Below are 22,734 nucleotides of genomic sequence, written 5' to 3' on the forward strand. Positions count from 1 at the left end.
AAGGATTTATGTGAGGGCTTTAACTAGGCCATGCCATTTTTGCCCAGTCTCTTTCTTATTGTTGAATCATGAACTCTGGCCTTAACTGAGACAAGTGAGGCCTGCACTAAGCTATTTAAATAAAAATCTATCATCGGCAGTCATCTTATCATAAGTTAATCAGTCTTTCGACAATGCCTTTATTAGCTCTCGTGTGGTTTTTATTATTTCTTTGTAATTAATTATGGATTTTTCTTGAATTATACCTTTTTTCAGTTATTGTTCCTTTAGTTAGCCTAATTTTCATTTACTTTGAAAGTTTCAACCGGAAGCTGGTTTTCATCGCCGGCATGATACCGACTGTGCTAATGTCCATCAGTTCCTGGAAATAATGGCTTCGTCTTAGTGAAATACTACAATGTTGTGTGTGGTTATGCATAGCAGTCAAAGAGTTCGGCATGTGTGATCATGTAAGCCTATCTGTTGCTGGGGAGCTTTGTAGCGTTACTCATCTGGACAGTACGGTAGATAACTGACGTTACTGTTGGACAAGGACAGAGACAGACAGATCATGAGGGTTTGGAGGACCAGCCGACAGTCTGGGAAATATGCAGCTTTTCTCGCCATCTTTATGCTAATTTTGAGCGCAGAGCTGGTGAAAACAGCCTCTGAATATGACCCCTATTACACCCTGGGTGTCAGCAGGAGTGCCAGTCAAGCCGAAATCAAAAGGGCATACAAGAGGCTTGCCAGAGAATGGTGAGTGACTGACAAGCGGGCCCCTAATGTCAGCCCATCATATCTTAGCTGACAGTCAGCATTTCACATTTGGCATGAACTGCTGTTAGTATTTGCTTAACCCATCACTGTGTAGGCCTGTTTCAGAACCTTAAATGTAACCCTCTTTGAACCTGCTGGTAATCCGTAATGTCACCCTTTTGTAGGCACCCAGATAAAAATAAGGACCCTAATGCTGAGGACATGTTCATCAAGATTTCTAAGTCTTACGAGGTGGGTGAAAAGGGATCATTAGGCATTTTAACATGGTTCATTTAATTCACTTTCACTTTCTTTATCATAGTCTCTTCCCCATATTGCAGACATTACTGTCAGAGCCTTATCGTTTCCCGTTTACTGTTTTGCACACAGATTCTATCTAATGAGGAGCGAAGGTCCAACTTTGACCGGTTTGGGCAGAAGGATGAAAACCAGCACTTTGGCCAGTCACAGCATCACGGTTTCCGCAGCTTTCACAGCAGCTTTTACTTTGATGAGTCCTTTTTCCATTTCCCCAGGTACCCTCTGCTGTCAGTGTAATCTGGGCTCCTCTTTGTGTTTGCAAACCAAACAAAAATATATATAAGCAGATTCCTTACATACATCACACATCAGTTCATACACTGAATACATCAATTTTGCCTTTTACACATATTTAGACTTGATCCTGTTATTCTTCTTGTTCTTTTTTTTTCTTTCTTTTTTTGGAGAAGCTTCTCTATCTCATGAACACTAATTCAACCCAAGCAAACAAATTAAAGTTACAGTTGCAGTTTACACTCAAGCTGTGTACTGTTAGCATCTTTGAGGTTAGATCTTAAAACACTTCATGTTTTTCCCTGCTTTTCTCCAGGAACAGAGACTTTTCAGACAGTAAGTACATGCTTCGCCTTGCACAGTTTAACAACGAAGTCCTTCCAGACAGCCACAAGAGGCCATACCTAATAAAAGTGACCTCAGAGTGGTGCTTTGCATGCATCCATATCGAGCCAGTGTGGAAGGAGACCGTGCAGGAGCTGGAGCCTTTAGGTAAGGATATCAGTGTGTCCTAACACCATCTGGGGATAAAGGCATCAGCTCACAAGATTAATGTCTGCACAACTGCCCATTAGGGCAACAGTGTTGAGATGCTTTACTGAGAGCCTTGCACTTCTTTAATTATTCATTATGGTTTATTTGTTGTTCTTGGTTTCTTGAAGCAAAGAGTGAAACAAGAGAACTCAACTCTATATAATGATTGTGAATAGCTGAGAGTTCGGCTTATTAGAAGCACAGTTAGTCTGTATCAGCCGTCTTGCTGTTTATGCAACCCTCTTGCACCGAGCTGATGTCACCTGTGAGAACAACTGGGATTTACATTGAATTTCACAAGGTGGATGTTACAACTGTTTAACAAAAATCTCTTGCTTTGCTTCAAGATTCAAGGCCTTTATTGTCACTATGCAAACATAACAAAATTACAGCGATACTAATCTCCCGTGGCACGTAACATTTAGATGGTGACAGAAATAAAAAAGAAAACAAGTAAAATGTAAGAAGTACAAATTATTAAAATTTCTGCACTAACAAAGCTAAAAAGAACAGCAAGAGTGAGGGTGCGTTAGCAGTTTTATAGTACTGGACAGAGTGCAAAATGATTACGCAAGTTCTAAAATGTTGATAAAATAAGTCATGTACCCATATAAATATGTCTATCTGAAGGATGAAAACATGACTGTACGTGAGATACAGAAGAAGCATAGCTCTGAAGGTGCCTGCCTCATGGGGCGAGCATAATAAATAGCGTCTAAGGTGTGTGGAGGGTCCTTTATTTCTCTGTCAAACAGCTGTTGTGACTCACCTACAACTGCTGAGGTTTTGCCATCCCAAGAAATCCCAGTTTCAGAAACCTGAAGTTGGGGACTATCTCCATGGCTTCTTTCATTAATGTATAGATGTTTTTGAGGTGCATGTGTGGTTTATTTTGTAGCCCAGATGTCTACAATGATCTCTTTGGTCTTTGTGTTCACACACCATAATATTATAATTTGAACCTTTTCCGTGTGCATCATTTAGGAGGCTACTCGTGATTGTATTATTTGCAAACTTAACAGTGGTGCTTGAGTCTGGACGGGTTCAGTAATTAGTGTAGCTTCTGATGCTAAAGCAGTATTAAGTACTGTGCTGTTCAGGTCATTTTATGACTTAAACTAGGGAAATAGTAGTTCTTCTTAGAGGCTTTAAGAGTCTCTTATTCCTGAGCTTCACAGTAGTTGTTTAGTGAAAGTGAAAATCAATCTTAACTCTTTACCTCGTAAAGACGACATTTAAAATCCTCTCCGGTGTATATAAGTAAAGATCATTGGAATATTTCTTCCAAGACTAGCCCCAGTAAGCTGTATAGACCTCCTTCGCTAAACCTCTGATGCACACACAGTCATTTTTTTCTGGAAGCAGGCCGAAATATGACAGAAACCTGAAACTCAGTTCAGAAAAGAGAAACGAGGGTTAGCACTACCAGGTGTCCAAGGGGAAAGAGCTGAAATAGAATTTACTCACATCACTTGCATCCTTTATTATTATAAACAGATTTAGCCATAGATATATTTGAATACAGAGAAATTTGCCATCAGCTTGTTGTAAGTGAAAAAAAAAAGTTACATTCAATGACATTAACTCACCATGTAAAATTATTGGATGATAACAAATCTGCCAATACTGTTTAGGATTTATTTATTTATTTTTAACTTGCTGAGGCAGAGGATTTGTTTTACTCTAGTGTGCCAGGTCCAACTGTAATCTGTTGTTATTTTTACTCCAGGTGTAGGCATCGGTATTGTAGACCTGGGCTTTGATCGGGCTTTGGCCAAGCAGCTGGGAGCTTACCGTGCTCCCTCCATCATCGGGGTGGTGAACGGAAGAGTGACCTTCTTCCATCAGGCAGTGGTGCGGGAGTTCCTGCGACAGTTTGTTGAAGATTTGCTGCCCCAGAAACTGGTGATGAAGGTAACTAAAACTGACACAATTGTGCTGCTACTGCATGTGTGTGCCACCATCAGTTTTTCTTCTGTGTTTATAGATTAGTCATCATGGCTAATAAAGTTGCAGGAAGTATATTTTTCAGCTAATTTCTGTTGTTTTTGTAGATCACTGACGATAACTACATGGCATTTCTTGAAAACTGGCATGTGGAAAATAAACCCAGAGTTCTGTTGTTTGATCAGGTCCCCATTGTTCCCCTGCTCTACAAGGTAGGAGAAGAACACATCCAGCTCCAAGCAAATAGATCACTCATTACAGAATGAGTTGTTCAGCCTGCCTCTTCTCCTGCTTATAAAAAACAAAAATGCACGACGGCACATACAGTGGGGCAAAAAAGTATTTAGTCAGCCACCGATTGTGCAAGTTCCCCCACTTAAAATGATGACAGAGGTCAGTAATTTGCACCAGAGGTACACTTCAACTGTGAGAGACAGAATGTGAAAAAAAAATCCATGAATTCACATGGTAGGATTTGTAAAGAATTTATTCGTAAATTAGGGTGGAAAATAAGTATTTGGTCACCTCAAACAAGGAAAATCTCTGGCTCTCACAGACCTGTAACGTCTTCTGTAAGAAGCTTTTCTGTCCCCCACTCGTTACCTGTATGAATGGCACCTGTTTGAACTCATCATCTGTATAAAAGACACCTGTCCACAGCCTCAAACAGTCAGACTCCAAACTCCGCCATGGCCAAGACCAAAGAGCTTTCGAAGGACACCAGGAAAAGTATTGTAGACCTGCACCAGACTGGGAAGAGTGAATCTACAATAGGCAAGCAGCTTGGTGTGAAAAAATCAACTGTGGGAGCAATCATCAGAAAATGGAAGACATACAAGACCACTGATAATCTCCCTCGATCTGGGGCTCCACGCAAGATCTCATCCCGTGGGGTCAAAATGATCATGAGAACGGTGAGCAAAGATCCCAGAACCACACGGGGGGACCTGGTGAATGACCTGCAGAGAGCTGGGACCAAAGTAACAAAGGTCACCATCAGTAACACACTACAACGGCAGGGAATCAAATCCCGCAGTGCCAGACGTGTTCCGCTGCTGAAGCCAGTGCATGTCCAGGCCCGTCTGAAGTTTGCCAGAGAGCACATGGATGATACAGCAGAGGATTGGGAGAATGTCATGTGGTCAGATGAAACCAAAGTAGAACTTTTTGGTATAAACTCAACTCGTCGTGTTTGGAGGAAGAAGAATACTGAGTTGCATCCCAAGAACACCATACCTACTGTGAAGCATGGGGGTGGAAACATCATGCTATGGGGCTGTTTTTCTGCCAAGGGGACAGGACGACTGATCCGTGTTAAGGACAGAATGAATGGGGCCATGTATCGTGAGATTTTGAGCCAAAACCTCCTTCCATCAGTGAGAACTTTGAAGATGAAATGAGGCTGGGTCTTCCAACACGACAATGATCCAAAACACACCGCCCAGGCAACAAAGGAGTGGCTCCGTAAGAAGCATTTGAAAGTCCTGGAGTGGCCTAGCCAGTCTCCAGACGTCAACCCCGTAGAAAATCTGTGGCGGGAGTTGAAAGTCCGTGTTGCTCGGCGACAGCCCCAAAACATCACTGCTCTCGAGAAGATCTGCATGGAGGAATGGGCCAAAATACCAGCTACTGTGTGTGCAAACCTGGTAAAGACCTATAGTAAACGTTTGACCTCTGTTATTGCCAACAAAGGTTATGTTACAAAGTATTGAGTTGTATTTTTGTTATTGACCAAATACTTATTTTCCACCCTGATTTACGAATAAATTCTTTACAAATCCTACCATGTGGATTCATGGATTTTTTTTCCACATTCTGTCTCTCACAGTTGAAGTGTACCTCTGGTGCAAATTACTGACCTCTGTCATCATTTTAGGTGGGGGAACTTGCACAATCGGTGGCTGACTAAATACTTTTTTGCCCCACTGTAAATAGACTCCCAACAGCAAGTGCAGAGGTCTCTGTTTTTGCAGCTCTTCCACTTAAAATTGTTCCTTTTTCCAAATAGATTAATTTTATATTTATATACCGCACAGAATTTTAGCTAATTTGTTTTCACCTTAGATGGTTAACAATCAAAAACGAATACAAAAGCAGCGTCATTTTTGTCTTGAGCACCCTTTCAGGCTCTAATCTTTCCATTCGACCCCACAGTTGACGGCATTCGCCTTCAGAGATTATGTGCGTTTCGGCTTTGTGGACCAGGGTGGCACAAGCAGCACCAGGCTCCTGCTGCAGTTCAACATAAACACATATGCTCCCACCATGCTGCTCTTTAAGGAAGACACGGTGAAGCCTGTTGACATCATCCAGGTACACCAGGAATATGCTGCAGCTTAAAGCCGGTTCCTTATGGTAATAGATTTAAACTTTACATAGAAGTATCTTTGTTTTTTATCAGGCCAGAGGGATGAAGCGACAGATGATGGACGAGTTTGTCTCAAACAACAAGTTCCTGCAGGTGCCACGACTGGTCAGCCAGCAGCTTTTTGATGAGCTATGTCCTGTCAAGCAGTTCCACCGGCGGAGGAAGTAAGACATTTTGTGAACAGATTAGTAGCCAATAGTCCTGCACTTATGATCCTACTTAGATTGACCTCTTGTAAACTGAGCCAAGACTGTTAGAAGAAAAAAATATTTTTTTTTAACTGTAAGAAGCAGAATAGTTGGACAGTTGTCATGATGGTAATGCAAAGGTTGTGTAGCTACATTTGACTGCGGTTGCTGGGGAGCTGATTGTGAGTGGGTTGCAGGTACTGTGTGCTGCTGATCACAGGCGATGACCCAGCCCATCTCGCAGCCAATAAGGCCTTCCTGGACTTCGCCTCAGCCAACAGCAAAGATGTGCTACGGTTTGCATATGTCTACCAGCGTCAGCAGCAGCCTCTCTGCCAGGCATTGCTCCAAAATCAGGGAGCACACTCTGCTCAGGTCAGTGGTCAAAACACACACAGTCCATACTTTACAAAAGCAATCCCCAAAGTCAAGAGTTCTGCAGCCCGCTTAAAAACCAGAAAATCTTTTTTAGTGGCTGTTATTACTGCGGCCCACCCCGGCCAACGCTTTGGGAATCACTGCTTTGCAACAATCATCACTTTTCTGTCTGTTATTGCTACAAAAAAAACAAAACCTCAAGGACATCCTGCACTTTTTGGCAAACCACCTTCATATACCCAGAACAACCTGCAATGGAAGATCTCTCTGATACGATGTGTCACATTACCGATATGTGCAGACTAGAGATGGTGCAGCGCCTCAAATTACAGTCACAGTGCTCCTAAACACTGACAGGTGGTGATTCTCGAGAGGCGGAGCCAGACTGGTAAAGTCCTGTACCGCTCCGTGAGCGGTGGCTGGAATGGCAGCGAGGAAGACAAGTACCACCTTCATGAACAGCTGGAGCTCCTTCAGAAGGACCCCACCTATCTGACTTCAGACGCCACCTTACCAGAACTCAACAACGAGATGGCCCCCGTAAGTGCCAGCGTAGATGCATTCACACATTCATCTGAGGGTGAACTTCATTGAATTATATTTTTGCATTAATGTCCTTATTTTTCCCTTACCAGATTTTTATCATTCGGTGGATGAATGCTGCTTATGATTACATGCTTCAAATATACGATGACCTTCTCTACTCAAATTGGTAAGACAATACTGATCCAGGGAATCTGCTGAGTTCACTGTAAGAAAGAGACAGTCAAACAATGTTTGTTTTTCCTGATATTTTTGAAATGATTAAGTAGGTGAATCATTCTGTATCAGAATGAATATGTATGTTGAGGTGGCTCTGTATGTTCTTACGTTCTGTCTTTAATTACAGCTGTAATGCTGCTCCTCTAAAGTGTATCAACATGTAGAGACAAAATTAGCTGAAATGAAAAGTTTGCGCTGTGCATTGTATTTTTTTCCTGTATGTTTCAATCCAAACTCCTTTTTTTACTTCATTTTTTTCCTGCAAGGCGAGAGATGATGCCTATTCTGTCCTTGATCTTCTCAGCACTCTTCATTGTTTTTGGCACCGTCATCATCCAGGCGTTCAGGTGAGGTAGACCCTGTTGGCAGACATGCATACTGAAACTTGACTGGTTGGCAGGTGCTTGCAGATGTTGAGCTGAGTCAAACTCTGGGAAAATATCATGATCTCAAAAGACTGATGATTTTCTTTCTTTGGTATATTTTCAGTGAGCCGGGTGAGAGCAAACCCCAAAAACCAAAACCAAAGCCTAAGGAGCAAACACGAACTGAGGATGATGCATCGAGCAGAGCAAGTACCTTCAGGTAATGTAATGACAAGTATAAGAGCCACTCTCATACCTTCCATGAGCGACTCTAATTGGAAATAATGCTTTTGAAAGCATATTTTGAAATTTTGGAGGTTTTTATCTAGCAGGCAGGATCATGGATGATTCCATGTGACCTAATAGAATAGTGTTTGTGTGTTAATAGTTTCTCACTCCAATACACCAAAAACCTTTGTCAAAAGAGAGTGCAGGTATGGGTCATTTTTGTTAGATACTTTTTTATGCTTGAATGATTCTTAGGTCACTTTGAAGTGGTGTAAAAAAAAAAAAAAACCAAACAAGGAGAAACATGAAACTGGACTAAAAAGGATTGCAAAAGAAGGCAGTGTGCAAAGAAAAACTTTGAAAGACCTCCGAGAAAGCCTGGAGAGCTACTGCTCAAAACTAACTTTGAAACTCACAAAAACATTTGGCTCTTTGGAAGCAAAATATAAAGAAATGAATAATGACTCAAAACCTTTGCACTGTACTGTATATGGACATGAACTACAAAAGCATATTTCATTATTTTTTCCCCTTTGGTTTGTGTAGCCGTCCTCCAAAAAAGGACTTTGTGGAGGTGACAGAGCTAACAGGCATTACATACACCAGTAACCTTGTCAAGCTGAGGCCTGGCCACATCAATGTCCTGCTGGTGCTCACCAATGCTTCCAAGAGTGCTTTGCTCCGGAAATTTGCCAAGGAGGTTTTCTCTTTCTCTGGGTAAGTGTGGAGGTTTTACTTTTCATGAGTCTAAAGTGGTATCTGCTATACTATTGATCTGGCCTGCTAATATCCTCCAATTGCTATCCTAAATCTTAAATCTCTTTGCTGCCTATCTGCAGGTCTGAGACCCTCCACTTCTCCTTCCTCAACGCCGATAAGCATCGCCACTGGATGCCATCACTCCTTCGCTTAGATCGTGATGGTGCGCAGAGCCAGAGCCATTCAGATGACGAGGAGGAGTCTTCCAACTACATGGGCTATGTCCTGGCCCTGAATGGCCACAAGAAATATTTCTGCCTCTTTAGACCCGTGTTCACAGGGGACGATGGCAGCGATTCATCTTCTGATACCTCATTCTCCTCAGACAGCAGGAGGAAGTCCCGTTCCAAGTCAAGGTCTAGCTCACACTCTCGGTCGCGATCCCGTTCCAGGGAGGATGGATCCAGCTCCAGGAGAGGCTCCAGCAGGGCCACTAGCATAGAGGTCCACCATAAGCTTGACAGGCTGGGACTGTGGATGGAGAGGCTAATGGAGGGGACCCTGCCCAGGATACGTGTCCCAGCATGGCCCACGCTTGTTGACGACACCGCAGAGGGCTGAAGCTGAAGTAAGAAAATTAGTTTTCAGGTTGGTTTGTTGTTGTTTTTTTTTTTAAAGCTCTATTTTGCAGATGTAGTTTGCCACTGAACTGTTGAAACCCAGTGTTTTACAACAGCAGAATGCGCATTCTTAATTGTTTTGTTAACGTGTTTACATCCACACAATGCATTATGGCTCAGACGTTAGCTCTAGCTAGCTGTGAGTGCAAAAATGTTTATCTACATTCATGAGGTTAAACTCGTGCAGCATGGGAGATGTGCGTTTATTTCTGTCTGCTCAAGGACTTTAAAACCACATTGAACCTCTGAACTTTCCATCCACTGTTAACACCTCCCTAGAGTTTGACCGTTTAACGTTATGTCCCACTGATGGAAAAATCTGACACTTCAGAGGCTTTCTTTGGGAGCAGGCTAATGATGGCATGCAAACTGAAATTGTTGCACTACAGATGATTTGTCTCTGTGGGATTGCAGGATCCTTCAATTGAATTTGATTTTGTACTTTAGTTTGCTATTCATAGCTGACATCACTGTCAGACAAACAGAACTTACACAGCCTCAGAACACCCAATAACAGGGTGAAATGCATATTGATTAACCTGCTTGAGGCTGATTTACCTGTTTTGTTTGTTACCTTCAATCAACAGGAACAATAAATCAAACCGTATATTTGTCCATTTTAATACTTGGCCCTTTAACCACAGCAGATGTTAATGCATGGAATAAGTAGACCTAAAATCACATCATAAAACTCACCCTTGTCTCTGTAATAGAATAATTTGCTGCTCAACAAATAATAATTGTATTCTTCTATGTCTTTTGGAAGTCATTCTAACTGTATAAAATGAAGTGTAACTAAATTCCTTTTTAAAATGGTTTATTTATTAAAGTGTGCAAATATGTTTGACCTTGATATCTCTGTTGTTTGTGCTTCTTTTAACCGACACACATTGTTTATGTATCTACACAGTGCTCATCATATACAAGCGGGCAAATGGATGACTAATTGAGTCAGATGCATTGTTTCCACAACATATTTTTAGCATCACTTGGTATTTAGAGTACACTTAAATATTTGACATTGTTTACATTTCAACAAATAATACAAGAACAAATATTGACCATAAATATAACTTCTGCTACATTACATCAATGCATGATCAGCATGTGCTTGAAGTACGCTGCGTGTCACGGACACTCGTGTGTTTTCGTACTAGAAGACTGGCTCAGTTGTTATTAGGAATGTAAGACACTTTCTTCTTGGTCAGGTCTTCGGGGCCAAAGGAAACTGGCAGAAGCTCTTCCACAGTCATCTTCATATACGAGCCATCAGGCTTTGACAAGTATACATCCCAGTTTGATCCAAACTGTAAACGGGGAAAGCAAAGGGCTGGAGTCTTACAGGATAGTCAAGTGTTTCACACTGAAATGTTTGTTTAATGACAAACTAGCACCTTCTAATGTGTTACACAGGCCACAAACAGGATAAATATTGGCTAGAGTGACGTGTGAGCTTGTCACTGTGTACTGTATACAATCACTGACTGGAGATTAAAGGTCCCTTTTAAACAAATCTGCTCCAAACCAAAATGAGCAGAGTTAATACCTCTCTCATGAACTGCCTGCAGCCTCCACATGGGGAAATGAACTGGTCACTCATGTCACTGAGGAAAGGAGAAGAAGAGTTTTGAATTGGCAAATAGTTGTTTACTTATATGAAATGTAGAAAGAAAAACTCATGGCTTCTATTTAATATTAGGATTCATGGCAGAATTTCACATAATTAGTTACAGTATCACTTCTCCAGCTTTTTCAAGATTTGTGACTGCTAAGGAGAAGTATCCTACAGCCTTAACTCTTCCCTAACAAACAATATACAGACAAAAAAAGTCTTAACCTGGTTTAAGAAATAACATTGGTAGTCTGTCTGTGTTTCTTAAGGTTTAGCGACGTGCACAAAGACATGCAATGTGGAGTGAGTCATAGTCTCAGACTTTGCAACAGCAGGAAGGATGCCTGCATCTGTGGAAATGGAGAACTTTCCAGATTACTGTGTGTGTGTTAATTATACGGGCTCCTTACCTGGCAATTGCAATGGCCTTGAAACGTCGGTGCCCTTCTGACACTGCCTTTGCAATAACGTTCCTCTCAGCACACATTCCCAGATTGTAACAGGCATTCTCCACATTACAACCTGCCAAAGACACAAGAATAGAAAGCGATTGTTTTTGGCAACATGAGCAATAAACGGGGTTCTTCACATGGTAAAAAAACATTCACAGCTGTTTACCAGCCTTTTACCCTCCCCAGACATTCCCACTGAGGGACACTTGCCAAGGTTTGTACAGTCCAGTGACACTGACCAGACTTTTGTGTCTGCTTTACTGTAGACAGTGGTCTGACATCCCTCTCGGTGCACACAGTGCCGTTGAAGCAAGTGATAACCGAAGGGCTCCCTTAGCTCGCGGGAACGCTAAGATGTGTTCCTTCTCAGAAATGTGATTTAACTCAGTCATGTGGAATTATAAAAAGCTGAGGATGTAGAGCCACACGATAAATAATAAACCTTTATCTGAGCTTTCCGCACCAAGTCCAGACATTTGAACTGTCAGGTAATCATTAACACAGCGGATCAAGACAACTCAGAACAAACTAATGTGTAATTTCTTGTGCATTTCATTTGGATAAAACAAAAACAAAGGTAAGAGCTGGGAGGTTTTGTCATTTCTCACTCGTGTGTGGAGATCTTGCACCATAAAGAAGCAAGAATTGACTTGACTCAAATACAAACAGCATAATAATTTAGCTCACGTCTTCCCGTCTTTCACTATATACTTTTCAGGGTACAATTATGCTAAAAGTTACTTTTGTGTTTTGGTGCAACAGCATTCATTCAGTAGTAAATAGTAGCCAATAACTTGCTTTTGTGTTCACCCCAAACCTAAAACCATTACCTAAAAACAAGTTTCACATGAGACTTACCTGTATGCACACTGTTGTCAAGGGTGAGCAGCGCAGCCCCGACTCTGAATTTGCTGTAAGGACAGTAGGTTTGCTCCTTCGCCTCGTGGGAGAGCTGAATCAGTTTTGCAACTGTCTCTTTGGAAACATGTTTAATGTCACGATCCTCAATATGCATCACCTCACTGTTGGACTGGGTTCCTGCCATGATTACGGTTGTATTTTCTAAGATTTCTTTTAAAGTTGGTGTGTGAGCCTGTTGTAGCTCAGCTTTAAATGTGAATGGGACCGAGGAAAAGGGGAGAGGGCACAAGCAGCCAATCACTCACCAGAATGTCAGCATGCTGTCATAAAGAAAGGGAGGTGTTGTCCCTTTGTGACTTTTGTGCAGATGTGACATGAAACCGGGGTTTGGGCAAGACTCTGACTTAAGTGTGACTCACCTGGCTGACCGGATTCTGAGGAAGTTTCGTAGTGAATTTTAGTTGTGTCAAATGACCGAAAAAAAAAACACAGGTTATTCTCAGAAAATGTTTATTTAAGGTCCATATGTTTATATTCAGTGGACAATAGAAGGTTTCAAAGAGCAAAAACAATTCCTGAAACAGACGTTATCCAAAATCTATGACAATGTTTTCGTTTCTGTATAACACTGTAATATAACTGTAACATAAAAAAGTGTTTTAGCAGGATGAATTGTAAAACCTGGTTCAGTTTGTATCATAACGGTGATATTCAGTCAGTGGGAATAAAAGTCAGTCAGGTGTAGGTTCCATATCTGTGATTATATAAAAACAATTATATAAAAGATAAACATAGCATTTTTGGTCCTTCAGGAGCCATTCAAGTTTGTTTCTTTTTCTTCTTCTTCTTTTTAATCAAGGTAGAATTTTCTGTTAGCTAGTGGTAAGGATTGTTATTAGCTGTTCTCAATAACCTGATTCATCCATCCAATGTAGTTTCTGACCTTGGTGTAGACACCAGGGTAGTATGAAATCGCACAGCCAATGCCCCAAGATACAATGCCTTCAAATTTACCGTTACAAACAAGAGGTCCTCCAGAATCACCCTGAAAAAGGAAAAGAAAAAAAAAGATTTCAGGGTGTTTGTTACCTGATAGGACAAATTTTATTTATTTATTTTTAAAGGAAATACAAAACATGCAAAGTCCAGCAACCATTAGAAGTGATATTGCTTTTGTTAGTGGGACATTGTTGCTGCTGTTTGGCAATTTAAAGTTTACCGCATTACTCCATTAAAAAGCAAAAACAAATGCAAAGTCAACAGTGTAAAATAGACAAACTGAAGTGTCCATTTCCAAGTCTTGTATCATTCTTTTGTATTTCATTTTTGTATTTACATATGTTACCTGACAGGAGTCTCTCCCGCCACTCCTAGAGCCAGCACAGATCATGTTGTTTGTGATCCTGAAGGGGTAGTAATTCCAGCAGCTGGTGAACAATTCCACCTCCACTGACCTCAGTTCGGGGGATAAACTCTGGCTGTACATCCAGGTAACACCCCAGCCACTAACTGTGCAAAGATTCAGGTTTTCCAGTGGCGGAGAGTTAGGGTCTGGCAACGAGGCTGGCTCGACCATGTCATTGATGATAGCTGGACGGTCCAGCTGGCCCACAAAAAACAAATCCTTCTGTCAGTCAACATTGTCTACATATCATACATAATATAACGTTCAGTCTATCATTTAACAATGCCATATTTAGCCATAAAAGCTAGTTTTCTTCTGCAGTCCCTGCCAGGTTGATAGAATGATTCAGAAAAAGGAAAAAGATGCAAAAGCATGTTAACACAATTATTATAAAATCACAGTTAGTGAAAACTTCAGATTATGACAACACATTTTATTAGCTAATAACTACTGTTTTATAGATTTGGAGACAGAGGGTATAGTGGGTATAGAATCCCAACAATGTTAGATACGAAAATGAACTTTGTGGAAACGTTTACTGAAACTCGGTAAAACTTAAAGGAATCATAGTGCGAGGTACAGTAATGTGAAAAGGAAAGAGTTCTCCGGTAAAAACTGAGTACACCCTCACTGCTTCCATAGCAATTAAGAGGATAAGTTGCAGGCATGTCTGGAGCATTACATTTTAGACTCTCTAGGCCTCAGTGAGCATGTTAAATGTTAAAGTTCATGACAAACAAGCTATACTTGTTTATACCCAACCCAAGTCATACATATGACTTAAGTTTGCAAAATAGACTCTGAGGAAACAACAAGACTTCCTGCAACAATGAAGATGTTTGGCCATAATTTCACAGCACCACGTGTTGCAAAAATCAAAGACAGCACAACGACCATGAACTCCTCTGTATAGCAAAGTATTCTAGAGTCACTGGCTTATGTACCAGGACAATGATCCCAAGGGCAGTAACATATACAACAGAGTGGCTGAAAATGAAAAGAATCGATTGGCCAGTCAAAGTTCAGACCTTAGCCTGACTGAAATGTTATGGCAAGACCTTAAGAGAGCTGTGCAGAGGGAATGCCCACAAAGTTCAACGAACTGAAGCAAAGTGGCAAAGTTAAAACATAAGGTTTAATGACTATTATGGGTTTTGTTGCCATATAATAGTTTATGCCGCTTGACACACTTGCATACTCAAACATCCAGGTAAGGAAATCCCACAAAGTTGATTCTGTTCTGTAGGATTTTCAGTGGGAGAAACGTTTCATCGCGTATCCAAGTGACTTCTTCAGTCTCAGCTGACTGCAGGTTTCCCCAACCTTATAAACAGTACATTCCTATAATGACCGAAACTAGCACAACAGGCTGTGAGGTCAGTTTCATGATCATTAATATGCAAATTTTCATGACCATTGATCAATGTCCATGGATACTATTCACAGAGAGTTGAGGAATGACAGCATTCACAGCGTTGTAACAGGGTGAATATTAAAGATCGTGACCTCCTGGTCCGTTGTTATTCACTGGGGCTAGTTTCGGTCATCAAACCTGCAGTCAGCTGAGATTGAAGAAGTCACTTGGATGAGTGACAAAAGGTTTCTGCCTCGGGAAATGCTATGTCCAGACGAACAGAATCGACTTTCTGTGACTGCTGGAAAACATTTTATTGTTGGTTCAATGAGGGATTCATCATCAGTCAGGAAATTATTAATAGAGCTCAGCAACACAATTACACAATCCTCTATAAAGGACAGATGTAATACTAAATAAACTACATAGGTAATTTTGTTTACCAGCTTAAAGACTTTTCTTCTATCTATTATCTAGAATGGAAGATAAGGGAAGGGAAGGAAAACTACAGGAGGAAGACAGAAGAGCAGCTGCAACAGTACAACATCAGAGGGGTTTGGAGCAGCCGGAAGACAAGCTCAGGACAAAAACCAACCCCCCAGGCTGCAGGAGATTTGGGGTGGGTGACCTAAACAAATATTTTAATAGGTTTGATCAACCACCCACACCTCCCCCAGCATAGTCCCCCTTGCTGCAATCTCCCTCATCTTCAGGGACTGCCTGTCTTTCATCTCACACCTCTCAGCTCCCAGCCATCACACCCACCCCAGGCTTCTGTGGACTCCAACATACACCACCCCTCCCCCAAAATCCACTCTATCTATCTCAGCACTTCAAGTGAGGAACAAGCTTCACAAGATCAAGGTGCGGAAGGCTGCAGGTCCAGATGGCATCAGCTCCAGGGTCCGGAGGTGCTGTGCAGATGAACTGTGTGGCATCCTAGGTTATCTGTTCAACCTGAGCCTGTTGCTGGGCAAAGTACCACAGTTGTGGAAGACCTCCTGTGTGGTATCGGTACCAAAGACCTCCCATCCCAACGACCTCAGCAGCTATAGGCCAGTAGCCCTGACATCACATCTGATCAAGACCCTCGAGAGGTTGTCTCTAAACCATCTGCGGCCCCTGGTGAGGTCTTCATTGGATCTGCTGCAGTTTGCTTACCAGCCTGGCATTGGGGTGGAGGATGCCATCATCTACCTCCTGCACCGAGCTCTGACTCACCTGGAGAAGCCTGGAAGCGCTGTGAGGATCATGTTCTTTGATTTCTCCAGTGCTTTCAACACCATCCAGACACGACTTCTGAGGGACAAGCTGGAGCTATCAGGAGTGGACCACCACATGTCCCAGTGGATACTGGACTACCTCACAGAACGCCACAGTATGTGAGGACACAGGGCTGTGTCTCTGATACACTGGTCTGCAGTACGGGGGCCCCACAGGGAACTGTGCTGGCACCATTCCTCTTCACCCTCTACACTGCAGACTTCTCCATCAACTCCCCAAGCTGCCACCTACAGAAGTTCTCTGACGACTCTGCCATAGTCGGCCTCATCACAGGTGAGGATGACTCAGAGTACAGACAGTGAACTCTGGACTGGTGCCAGCAGAACCACCTGCTGATCAATGCCGGGAAAACCAAGCAGTTGGTGGTGGACTACCGGAGACGCAGACCCACCACACTGACACCGGTGAACATCCAGGGAGGGAACATCGAGATAGTGGACTCGTATAGGTACCTGGGTGTTCACCTGAATAATAAACTGGACTGGAGCCACAACACTGATGCTCTTTACAGGAAGAGTCAGAGCAGACTCTACCTGCTCAGGCGGCTCAGGTCATTTGGAGTCCAGGGAGCGCTTTTAAAGACCTTTTATGACTCTGTGGTGGAATCCGCCATTTTTTACAGCGTTGTATGCTGGAGCAGCAGTTTATCGACAGCTGAGAGAAAGAGGTTGGATAAACTCATCAGGAAGGCCAGCTCTGTTCTGGGATCCACCCTGGATCCAGTGCAGGTGGTGGGAGACAGGATTCTGGCCAAAATAACCATTCTGATGGTTATTCTGATAACCATTTCTGATGGAGTCTCCCACCCCATGCATGTAAATGTTGCTGAACTGCAGAGCTACTTCAGTGGCAGACTGCTGCATCCTAGATGCATGAAGGAGCGTTTCCGCAGGTCCTTCCTCCCTGCAGCTGTACAATCAAAACTGCTCCCAACAAACATAGATGTTTACATCTGCGCTGTAACTTGCACTAATCAACTGAACAACCACTACTGTTATAAGTACTTTTCTCAGTTTATATGCACTAACTTATTGGAAGTTACATGTCTACTTTTTAATGCGCGGGTACAATAGAAAATCTGTACTTTTCTAATTATTCTAAATATTCTTAACTATTTAAACATCTTTACGCATCCTGCTCTGTTTGCACACTACAACCTGGGTGTGCCACTTATCTGTACCTTCCATCCCAAGGTAAATGTCTAGAAACAGTAACTATAAATCATGAGGTGTTAGTCATGGCTGTCCCTTACCTTAAGCAGCATGATATCATTGTCAAGCATCCAGTAGCTGTACTGTGAGTTTTTAACGATCAAGGAGACGTTGAATATCTGCTCCAATCCATTCCACTGGGTGAGACTGTGCTGACTCAGGACCACTTTAATCGTGTGACTCCTACAAGAGGGGAAGACATGAATAATTGTTCAGCTGATCAAAGACACACAAAAGTTGTCCAAATATTTAAAAAGGAATAAATGTATTAATAATTATAATGATAGCACAAAACATTGATGTGCTCTGTATTAACATATGAATGCAAGGTTTTGATCAGTGTCTGTGCTCCTGATGTACAGCTGCAGTAACTTACGCCCTCCAGCAGTGGGCAGCAGACACCACCCATTGCGGGTGGATGAGGGTGCCTCCACAGAAATGGGAGTTGCTGTACAAGAGGGAGGCTTGATATTTGATGGTGTAAGGGTTTACCAGTGTACCCCCAATTATTCTGTTCCCATATGCACCTAAGATACACAGAGACAAAGGATTATGTCAAAGATCCCATTCACGATACAAGCTTAAATTAAATTTCCTTTTTTTAACCTAGCTAGAAACCGTTTGAAAAGGACAACACATCAAATTTAGGAATCTAGAGATTATGTATGTTTCTTTTGAAAAAACAAAAAACGCTGCAGTTTTGAAGCTAACTTCTCCCCATTCAAGGTTTTTTTTAGAGGCTTAGTAGTTGAGCAGGGACACTGCCATGTTTTTTGTTTCACGATGTATCAGACATTTCACAGTGAATGCAGGTCTGAAACTTTTTCCAGAAGACTGATGTTGCTACAAGACATGCAGACTGTGTTTGGGATTATCTTGCTGAAATAATCAAGGTTTAACCTGATAAGGATTTTGTCTGGCAGCATTTGTCTTTAAGCACTACACATGTGTGTATTATCCATGTCATGTCAGGGTCTGGGATTCTGACACAGAAGTTAACCATCTCCTCTTTAGTCCATGATTTCAAGGGTTTTTCTGATTTGCCTCAGTCAGGCTGAAATAAGCTCTGTTTGAGAGAGTGTGCCAGTGTTTCAGTATTTTTTATACATATAGGGGTATTTTCTTTGCAGTGACAATCCATGTTCACAGACAGTGGCTTTCTCCAGCGTCCATGAGCAAAATCAGACTTGTTTCAATGCAGTGCTATCAGACTGCCTGATGATTGTGGCCATTTAAAATGGATTTTGCATTGTTTTTGTATTTTTTTAATCATATAATGTACTGTAAGTATTTTTATGTTGAGAAGACATTAAACTTAAATTGTAGCCGTTTACTTGTACAGTTTTTCACAGAAAGGTGAACTCCTTTGCATCTTTAATTCTGAAAGGCTCAGCCTCTCAGAATTAAAGATGTTTATACCGCTCATATTACTGAATAATTCAAATTGTTGCACAGTGTCCCACTGCCTCTTTTGTTTTTAATCTTTAATTGCAACTACCTTAGCTTTTGTTGCTGGCATCGAATGATAATTCTCAGTTTCAGCATTTAGAAGATGGTCTTTGAATCATATACATTGAAATTTTCTTCCCACATTTCCCACTGAGCTTTTATTTGAATTTTGCAAAACATCCAACTTTTTGGAAACCGGATTATACCTGAAGTCAGATATTGCGTAACTGTGTAGTCAGTGTCATCGACTCACCTGTTAGTTTAGCAACAAACAGGAAGGCCATTAAGAGGTGGCAGGATTGAGCCGGGTTCATCATAGTAACTGGTGCAAGAAGAAAAAATAAGCATCAATGGTCAGTATCACAGATCACAAATACATGAAGATGTTTTGTAGAGTGGAAAAAACAGACATTTTAATCTCATACGCTGTAAATTATAATCTGCACAGACTAATGAGGTAAACTCATCAGTTTGATTGAAAAATTCTGGTATTATTTTGCACAAAAATAAAAGTCCTAAATAGGAAACTCATGTGACGTGTGCGATCATTTGTAACCAAACACAACACAAGGTTGTAAGATGGTTTCACAAACATAATGACCAAATCAGTCCACGCACAGGCAGACATTAGAAACATGCCAACGCATATAAACGCAATTTGTTGTAAGTTCCTAAAATTGTAAGTGTATCCACGACCACACGCACACACACACGAATTAAAAAAAAATACCAGAGCTAATAAATTATATGTATCAATACATCAAATAAAGTTGTTCATACAGGCCGTATTAGCACTCTTACTACCAGCATCATTTACTAACTATTCATCACATCTTAGAACTTTTATCTCAGAGTTTTGTGATCTATGTAGCGTAGTAGTGACAGTATCAATACACAAAATCGCTACACAAACACACAACACACACGTACAAAAAGCTGCCAAAGTACTCAAAACCTCACAAAGGGAAATCTAGTCTCAACACATGTCGTCTGTGGTAATATGAACTCCTGCAAAGTTTGAATTTTATGAATACAATGGTGCAGTGAAGTTATGGGCATTAACACAGAAGTCATTCATAAAGTTTGTCCAAGTTCTACATTTAAATGGAGTCATTTGAACTTTTAATTAAAAATAAAGAAAATCCAGATTAAGCTTTACTTTCTTATTACACAATCAGCTGGTACACTGCCATTAATTCCACACCCGCGCTGCTAATGAGCAATACTATATAAGCAAGGCTTCCTCACCTTATTGGGAGTCGAGTATAAATCCGCACAGGCCGGGACACACGCTCTAACACAATCCTCTCACACCGAGACAAGTCTGAGAACTTGGGCCTCTTTTATATTGTGTTCATACCTGTCACTCTCATTATTCCCCACCGTGATACACCATTTATCTAAATGTCTCTCTCTCACACACAGAAAGGAGAGTCTGACCTAGTACAAGAAAAAAAAAGACATCCCCAGCCTTGTCTTTCATTACACCTTTCTTTCTGGGGCCTTTGTTCTCACAGCTTCAGCCTATTGTCTAGTGGTGGAGACAAAGTATTGCTGTGCAATGGTGAAACCCAACAAGCCAGAGAGATGATAAAATACACCTACCAGACATCTTGTTAGTATATCCAGTGGTGTTAGAGAGCGCAGGACAAAAGCACGAGTATGAGGACTGATATCAACCTGAGATGTGGCAGAACTTATAACAGCATTTATTCTTTACCTGGACAAGGAAAAACGTATTCTCAGAAATTGCGTTAAACTGAGATGAGCGTGAGAGCATTTCCGTCTGCTTCCCCCTGCACACACAAGTCCACATAAAAAGACACCATCGTCATCTTTTTGTTCTAAAACACTTGCAGAGCGATATGATTCAGTGTTTGCTCTAAACTGTTCTTCTGGTGTTTTCTTAAAAAAGGAAAATGTAAAGGTTTTGGTGGTAAACCTTTTAAAACGTGTCACATTTTCAACCATTAGGACCCAACATTCTCAAAATGTTTTTAATAACAAGTCTGACTCTTATGTAAGCTTATGTAATTGTCAAGTGTTTGCACATATGGCCAGTTTCTAATGAATTAACCTAACATCGATGTCTGTGGGAGGAAGCCAGAGTACTTGCAGGAGAACCTTTTGACCACTCTTTTAGCCATACATTCGTACAGTGTTTTAATTTTGACAGATTATCAGATTAAGCGATTAACAGATTAAGCGAACATGCATGTCTTTGGAATGTGGGAGGAAGCCAAAGTAGTGGAGAACAGTGAGAACATGCAAACTCCAGGTATCCACCAGGTTTCCAGAACCTTTTTGCTGTGAAGCAACAGCACCACTACAGTGCAGTCCTAGTATGGCAAAGTTTATTCCCTGGGAAAATAAAGCATGCAGTGAGTATAGTCACTAAAGTTTACCAAAGGGGTTTATGGATAGACAAGCAGACGAGCTTAAAAAGAACAATTTCTTACCTTAACAGCTCCCCCACACCACATCTGTAAAAAACTGCAGGCTGTTCTGTTTTTGTTGGCAAATCTTAAATTTTAATATTAGACAAACATAACCGCAGTAAATATAAAACACATTTTAGATTTTTTCATTTATTAAAGAGGAAAAAAGATATCCAAACCCACATGACCCTGTGTGAAAGTAATTGCCCCCTAAACTAAAAACCACTACTTGTGCCACCTTTAGCAGCAAAAACTGGAATGAAGCATTTGCGATAACTGACAATGACTCTCTCACATCAATGTGGAGGAATTTTAGCCCACTTTTATTTGCATAACATATATATTTTTTTGTTCCAGGATAAACGTACAGTTTTTCATTTTACTTTTTGTTTCATTTTGGGGGGGGTTGGACTTGGTGGTGTGTTGCTGGTGCATTCAGGGCATGAACCAATGGTCGGACATTCTCTTTCAGGATTCTGGTCGGCTTAGGGTTAGCCATTTGTGGATAATGGATCTCACCGTGATTCACTAGAGTCCCAAAGCTTTTTCTATGCTTATAGATGGCAATGAATTTGTTTATCATCTGTTCCTGACTTTCTGTTGATCGTGGCGTGATGAGTTTCTTTTTGAGATCTTTTACCCTGCTTCACTTTATCAGACAGGCTCTGTTTAAGTGATTTCTTGATCCAACAGGTCTGGCAGTAACTAGGCCTGGGTGTGGATTGTGAAATTGAACTTAGCTTTCCAAAACATGCAGTTAATTTGTGATTTAATGGTTGTTTGATGAGCTGAAACACGTAAGTGTGACAAATATCTGAAAAAAGAAGAAATTAAGAAGGGGGCAATTACTTTTTCACAGCGCGCTAACATTTTGCAAATGTTTTATAATTAAAAACAAACTTTTTCATTTTCGTCATCATCCTTCAAACATCCTTTGAACAGTTGATTCAAATGTTGTCTTGAAAACATCGTAACAGCTTATGGGTAATGTTTTTTAGTGTTGTAGAAATGTTCACTGTCATAGCTGAGAAATCAGTGCCACAGCCTGCCTGTGTTGATTAGCCTGCTCGAGCAGGTATACACTGTATCCTTCCTCTCCTCTCCTCCCTGAGTTTTCTCTTCCCAGGTGTCATTCTCATTTAGGTTCCCAGAAGGGTTTTTTCCATTCTGAGTTCCCACACGTTGGAGCATTTCGTTTGCAGGCCATAACCTCCATATAGTCTTCA

The 22,734-nt window shown here is 41.3% G+C and overlaps 3 protein-coding genes across 3 annotated transcripts; 1 reads left to right on the forward strand and 2 right to left on the reverse strand.

Annotated features, from left to right (window-relative positions):
- Positions 1-310: 310 nt before the first annotated feature.
- On the forward strand, positions 311-10,295 carry LOC120731754 (dnaJ homolog subfamily C member 16-like). Its single transcript, XM_040028951.1, has 15 exons — positions 311-738; positions 924-990; positions 1,129-1,274; positions 1,610-1,785; positions 3,557-3,741; positions 3,882-3,986; positions 5,929-6,087; positions 6,176-6,306; positions 6,528-6,705; positions 7,066-7,248; positions 7,344-7,420; positions 7,737-7,817; positions 7,960-8,055; positions 8,610-8,780; positions 8,903-10,295. Exons 1-15 carry the CDS (start codon positions 551-553, stop codon positions 9,381-9,383), a joined length of 2,424 nt encoding a protein of 807 aa, XP_039884885.1. The 5' UTR covers positions 311-550; the 3' UTR covers positions 9,384-10,295.
- Positions 10,245-12,698, reverse strand: LOC120731757 (cytidine deaminase-like). The gene is made up of 5 exons (XM_040028955.1): positions 12,365-12,698; positions 11,465-11,576; positions 10,989-11,046; positions 10,582-10,749; positions 10,245-10,514 (listed from the first exon to the last, which is right to left on the reverse strand). The coding sequence occupies exons 1-4, from the start codon at positions 12,549-12,551 to the stop codon at positions 10,609-10,611; spliced, it is 498 nt and encodes a 165-aa protein (XP_039884889.1). The 5' UTR covers positions 12,552-12,698; the 3' UTR covers positions 10,245-10,514; positions 10,582-10,608.
- A 104-nt stretch (positions 12,699-12,802) lies between these two features.
- Positions 12,803-20,519, reverse strand: LOC120731755 (trypsin-like). The gene is made up of 6 exons (XM_040028952.1): positions 20,319-20,519; positions 19,324-19,392; positions 17,998-18,148; positions 17,663-17,804; positions 13,713-13,970; positions 12,803-13,412 (listed from the first exon to the last, which is right to left on the reverse strand). The coding sequence occupies exons 2-6, from the start codon at positions 19,385-19,387 to the stop codon at positions 13,263-13,265; spliced, it is 765 nt and encodes a 254-aa protein (XP_039884886.1). The 5' UTR covers positions 19,388-19,392; positions 20,319-20,519; the 3' UTR covers positions 12,803-13,262.
- Positions 20,520-22,734: the final 2,215 nt, after the last annotated feature.

The sequence above is a fragment of the Simochromis diagramma genome, unplaced genomic scaffold (assembly GCF_900408965.1).
Source record: "Simochromis diagramma unplaced genomic scaffold, fSimDia1.1 OVJJ01000483.1, whole genome shotgun sequence".
Taxonomy (NCBI): domain Eukaryota; kingdom Metazoa; phylum Chordata; class Actinopteri; order Cichliformes; family Cichlidae; genus Simochromis; species Simochromis diagramma.

Excerpts from the sequence above, each read along its gene's own strand:
- LOC120731754 (XM_040028951.1), top strand. The coding sequence starts at position 551 with ATGAGGGTTTGGAGGACCAGCCGACAGTCTGGGAAATATGCAGCTTTT. Across the intron at positions 739-923 it reads AAGAGGCTTGCCAGAGAATG|GCACCCAGATAAAAATAAGG; the intron begins GTGAGTGACTGA and ends ACCCTTTTGTAG. Across the intron at positions 991-1,128 it reads AGATTTCTAAGTCTTACGAG|ATTCTATCTAATGAGGAGCG; the intron begins GTGGGTGAAAAG and ends TTTTGCACACAG.
- LOC120731757 (XM_040028955.1), bottom strand. The coding sequence starts at position 12,551 with ATGGCAGGAACCCAGTCCAACAGTGAGGTGATGCATATTGAGGATCGT. Across the intron at positions 11,577-12,364 it reads TGACAACAGTGTGCATACAG|GTTGTAATGTGGAGAATGCC; the intron begins GTAAGTCTCATG and ends TGTCTTTGGCAG. Across the intron at positions 10,750-10,988 it reads GCAGGCAGTTCATGAGAGAG|TTTGGATCAAACTGGGATGT; the intron begins GTATTAACTCTG and ends CCCCGTTTACAG.
- LOC120731755 (XM_040028952.1), bottom strand. The coding sequence starts at position 19,387 with ATGATGAACCCGGCTCAATCCTGCCACCTCTTAATGGCCTTCCTGTTT. Across the intron at positions 17,805-17,997 it reads GCTGCCCACTGCTGGAGGGC|GAGTCACACGATTAAAGTGG; the intron begins GTAAGTTACTGC and ends CCCCTCTTGTAG. Across the intron at positions 13,971-17,662 it reads ATGATATCATGCTGCTTAAG|CTGGACCGTCCAGCTATCAT; the intron begins GTAAGGGACAGC and ends TTTGTGGGCCAG.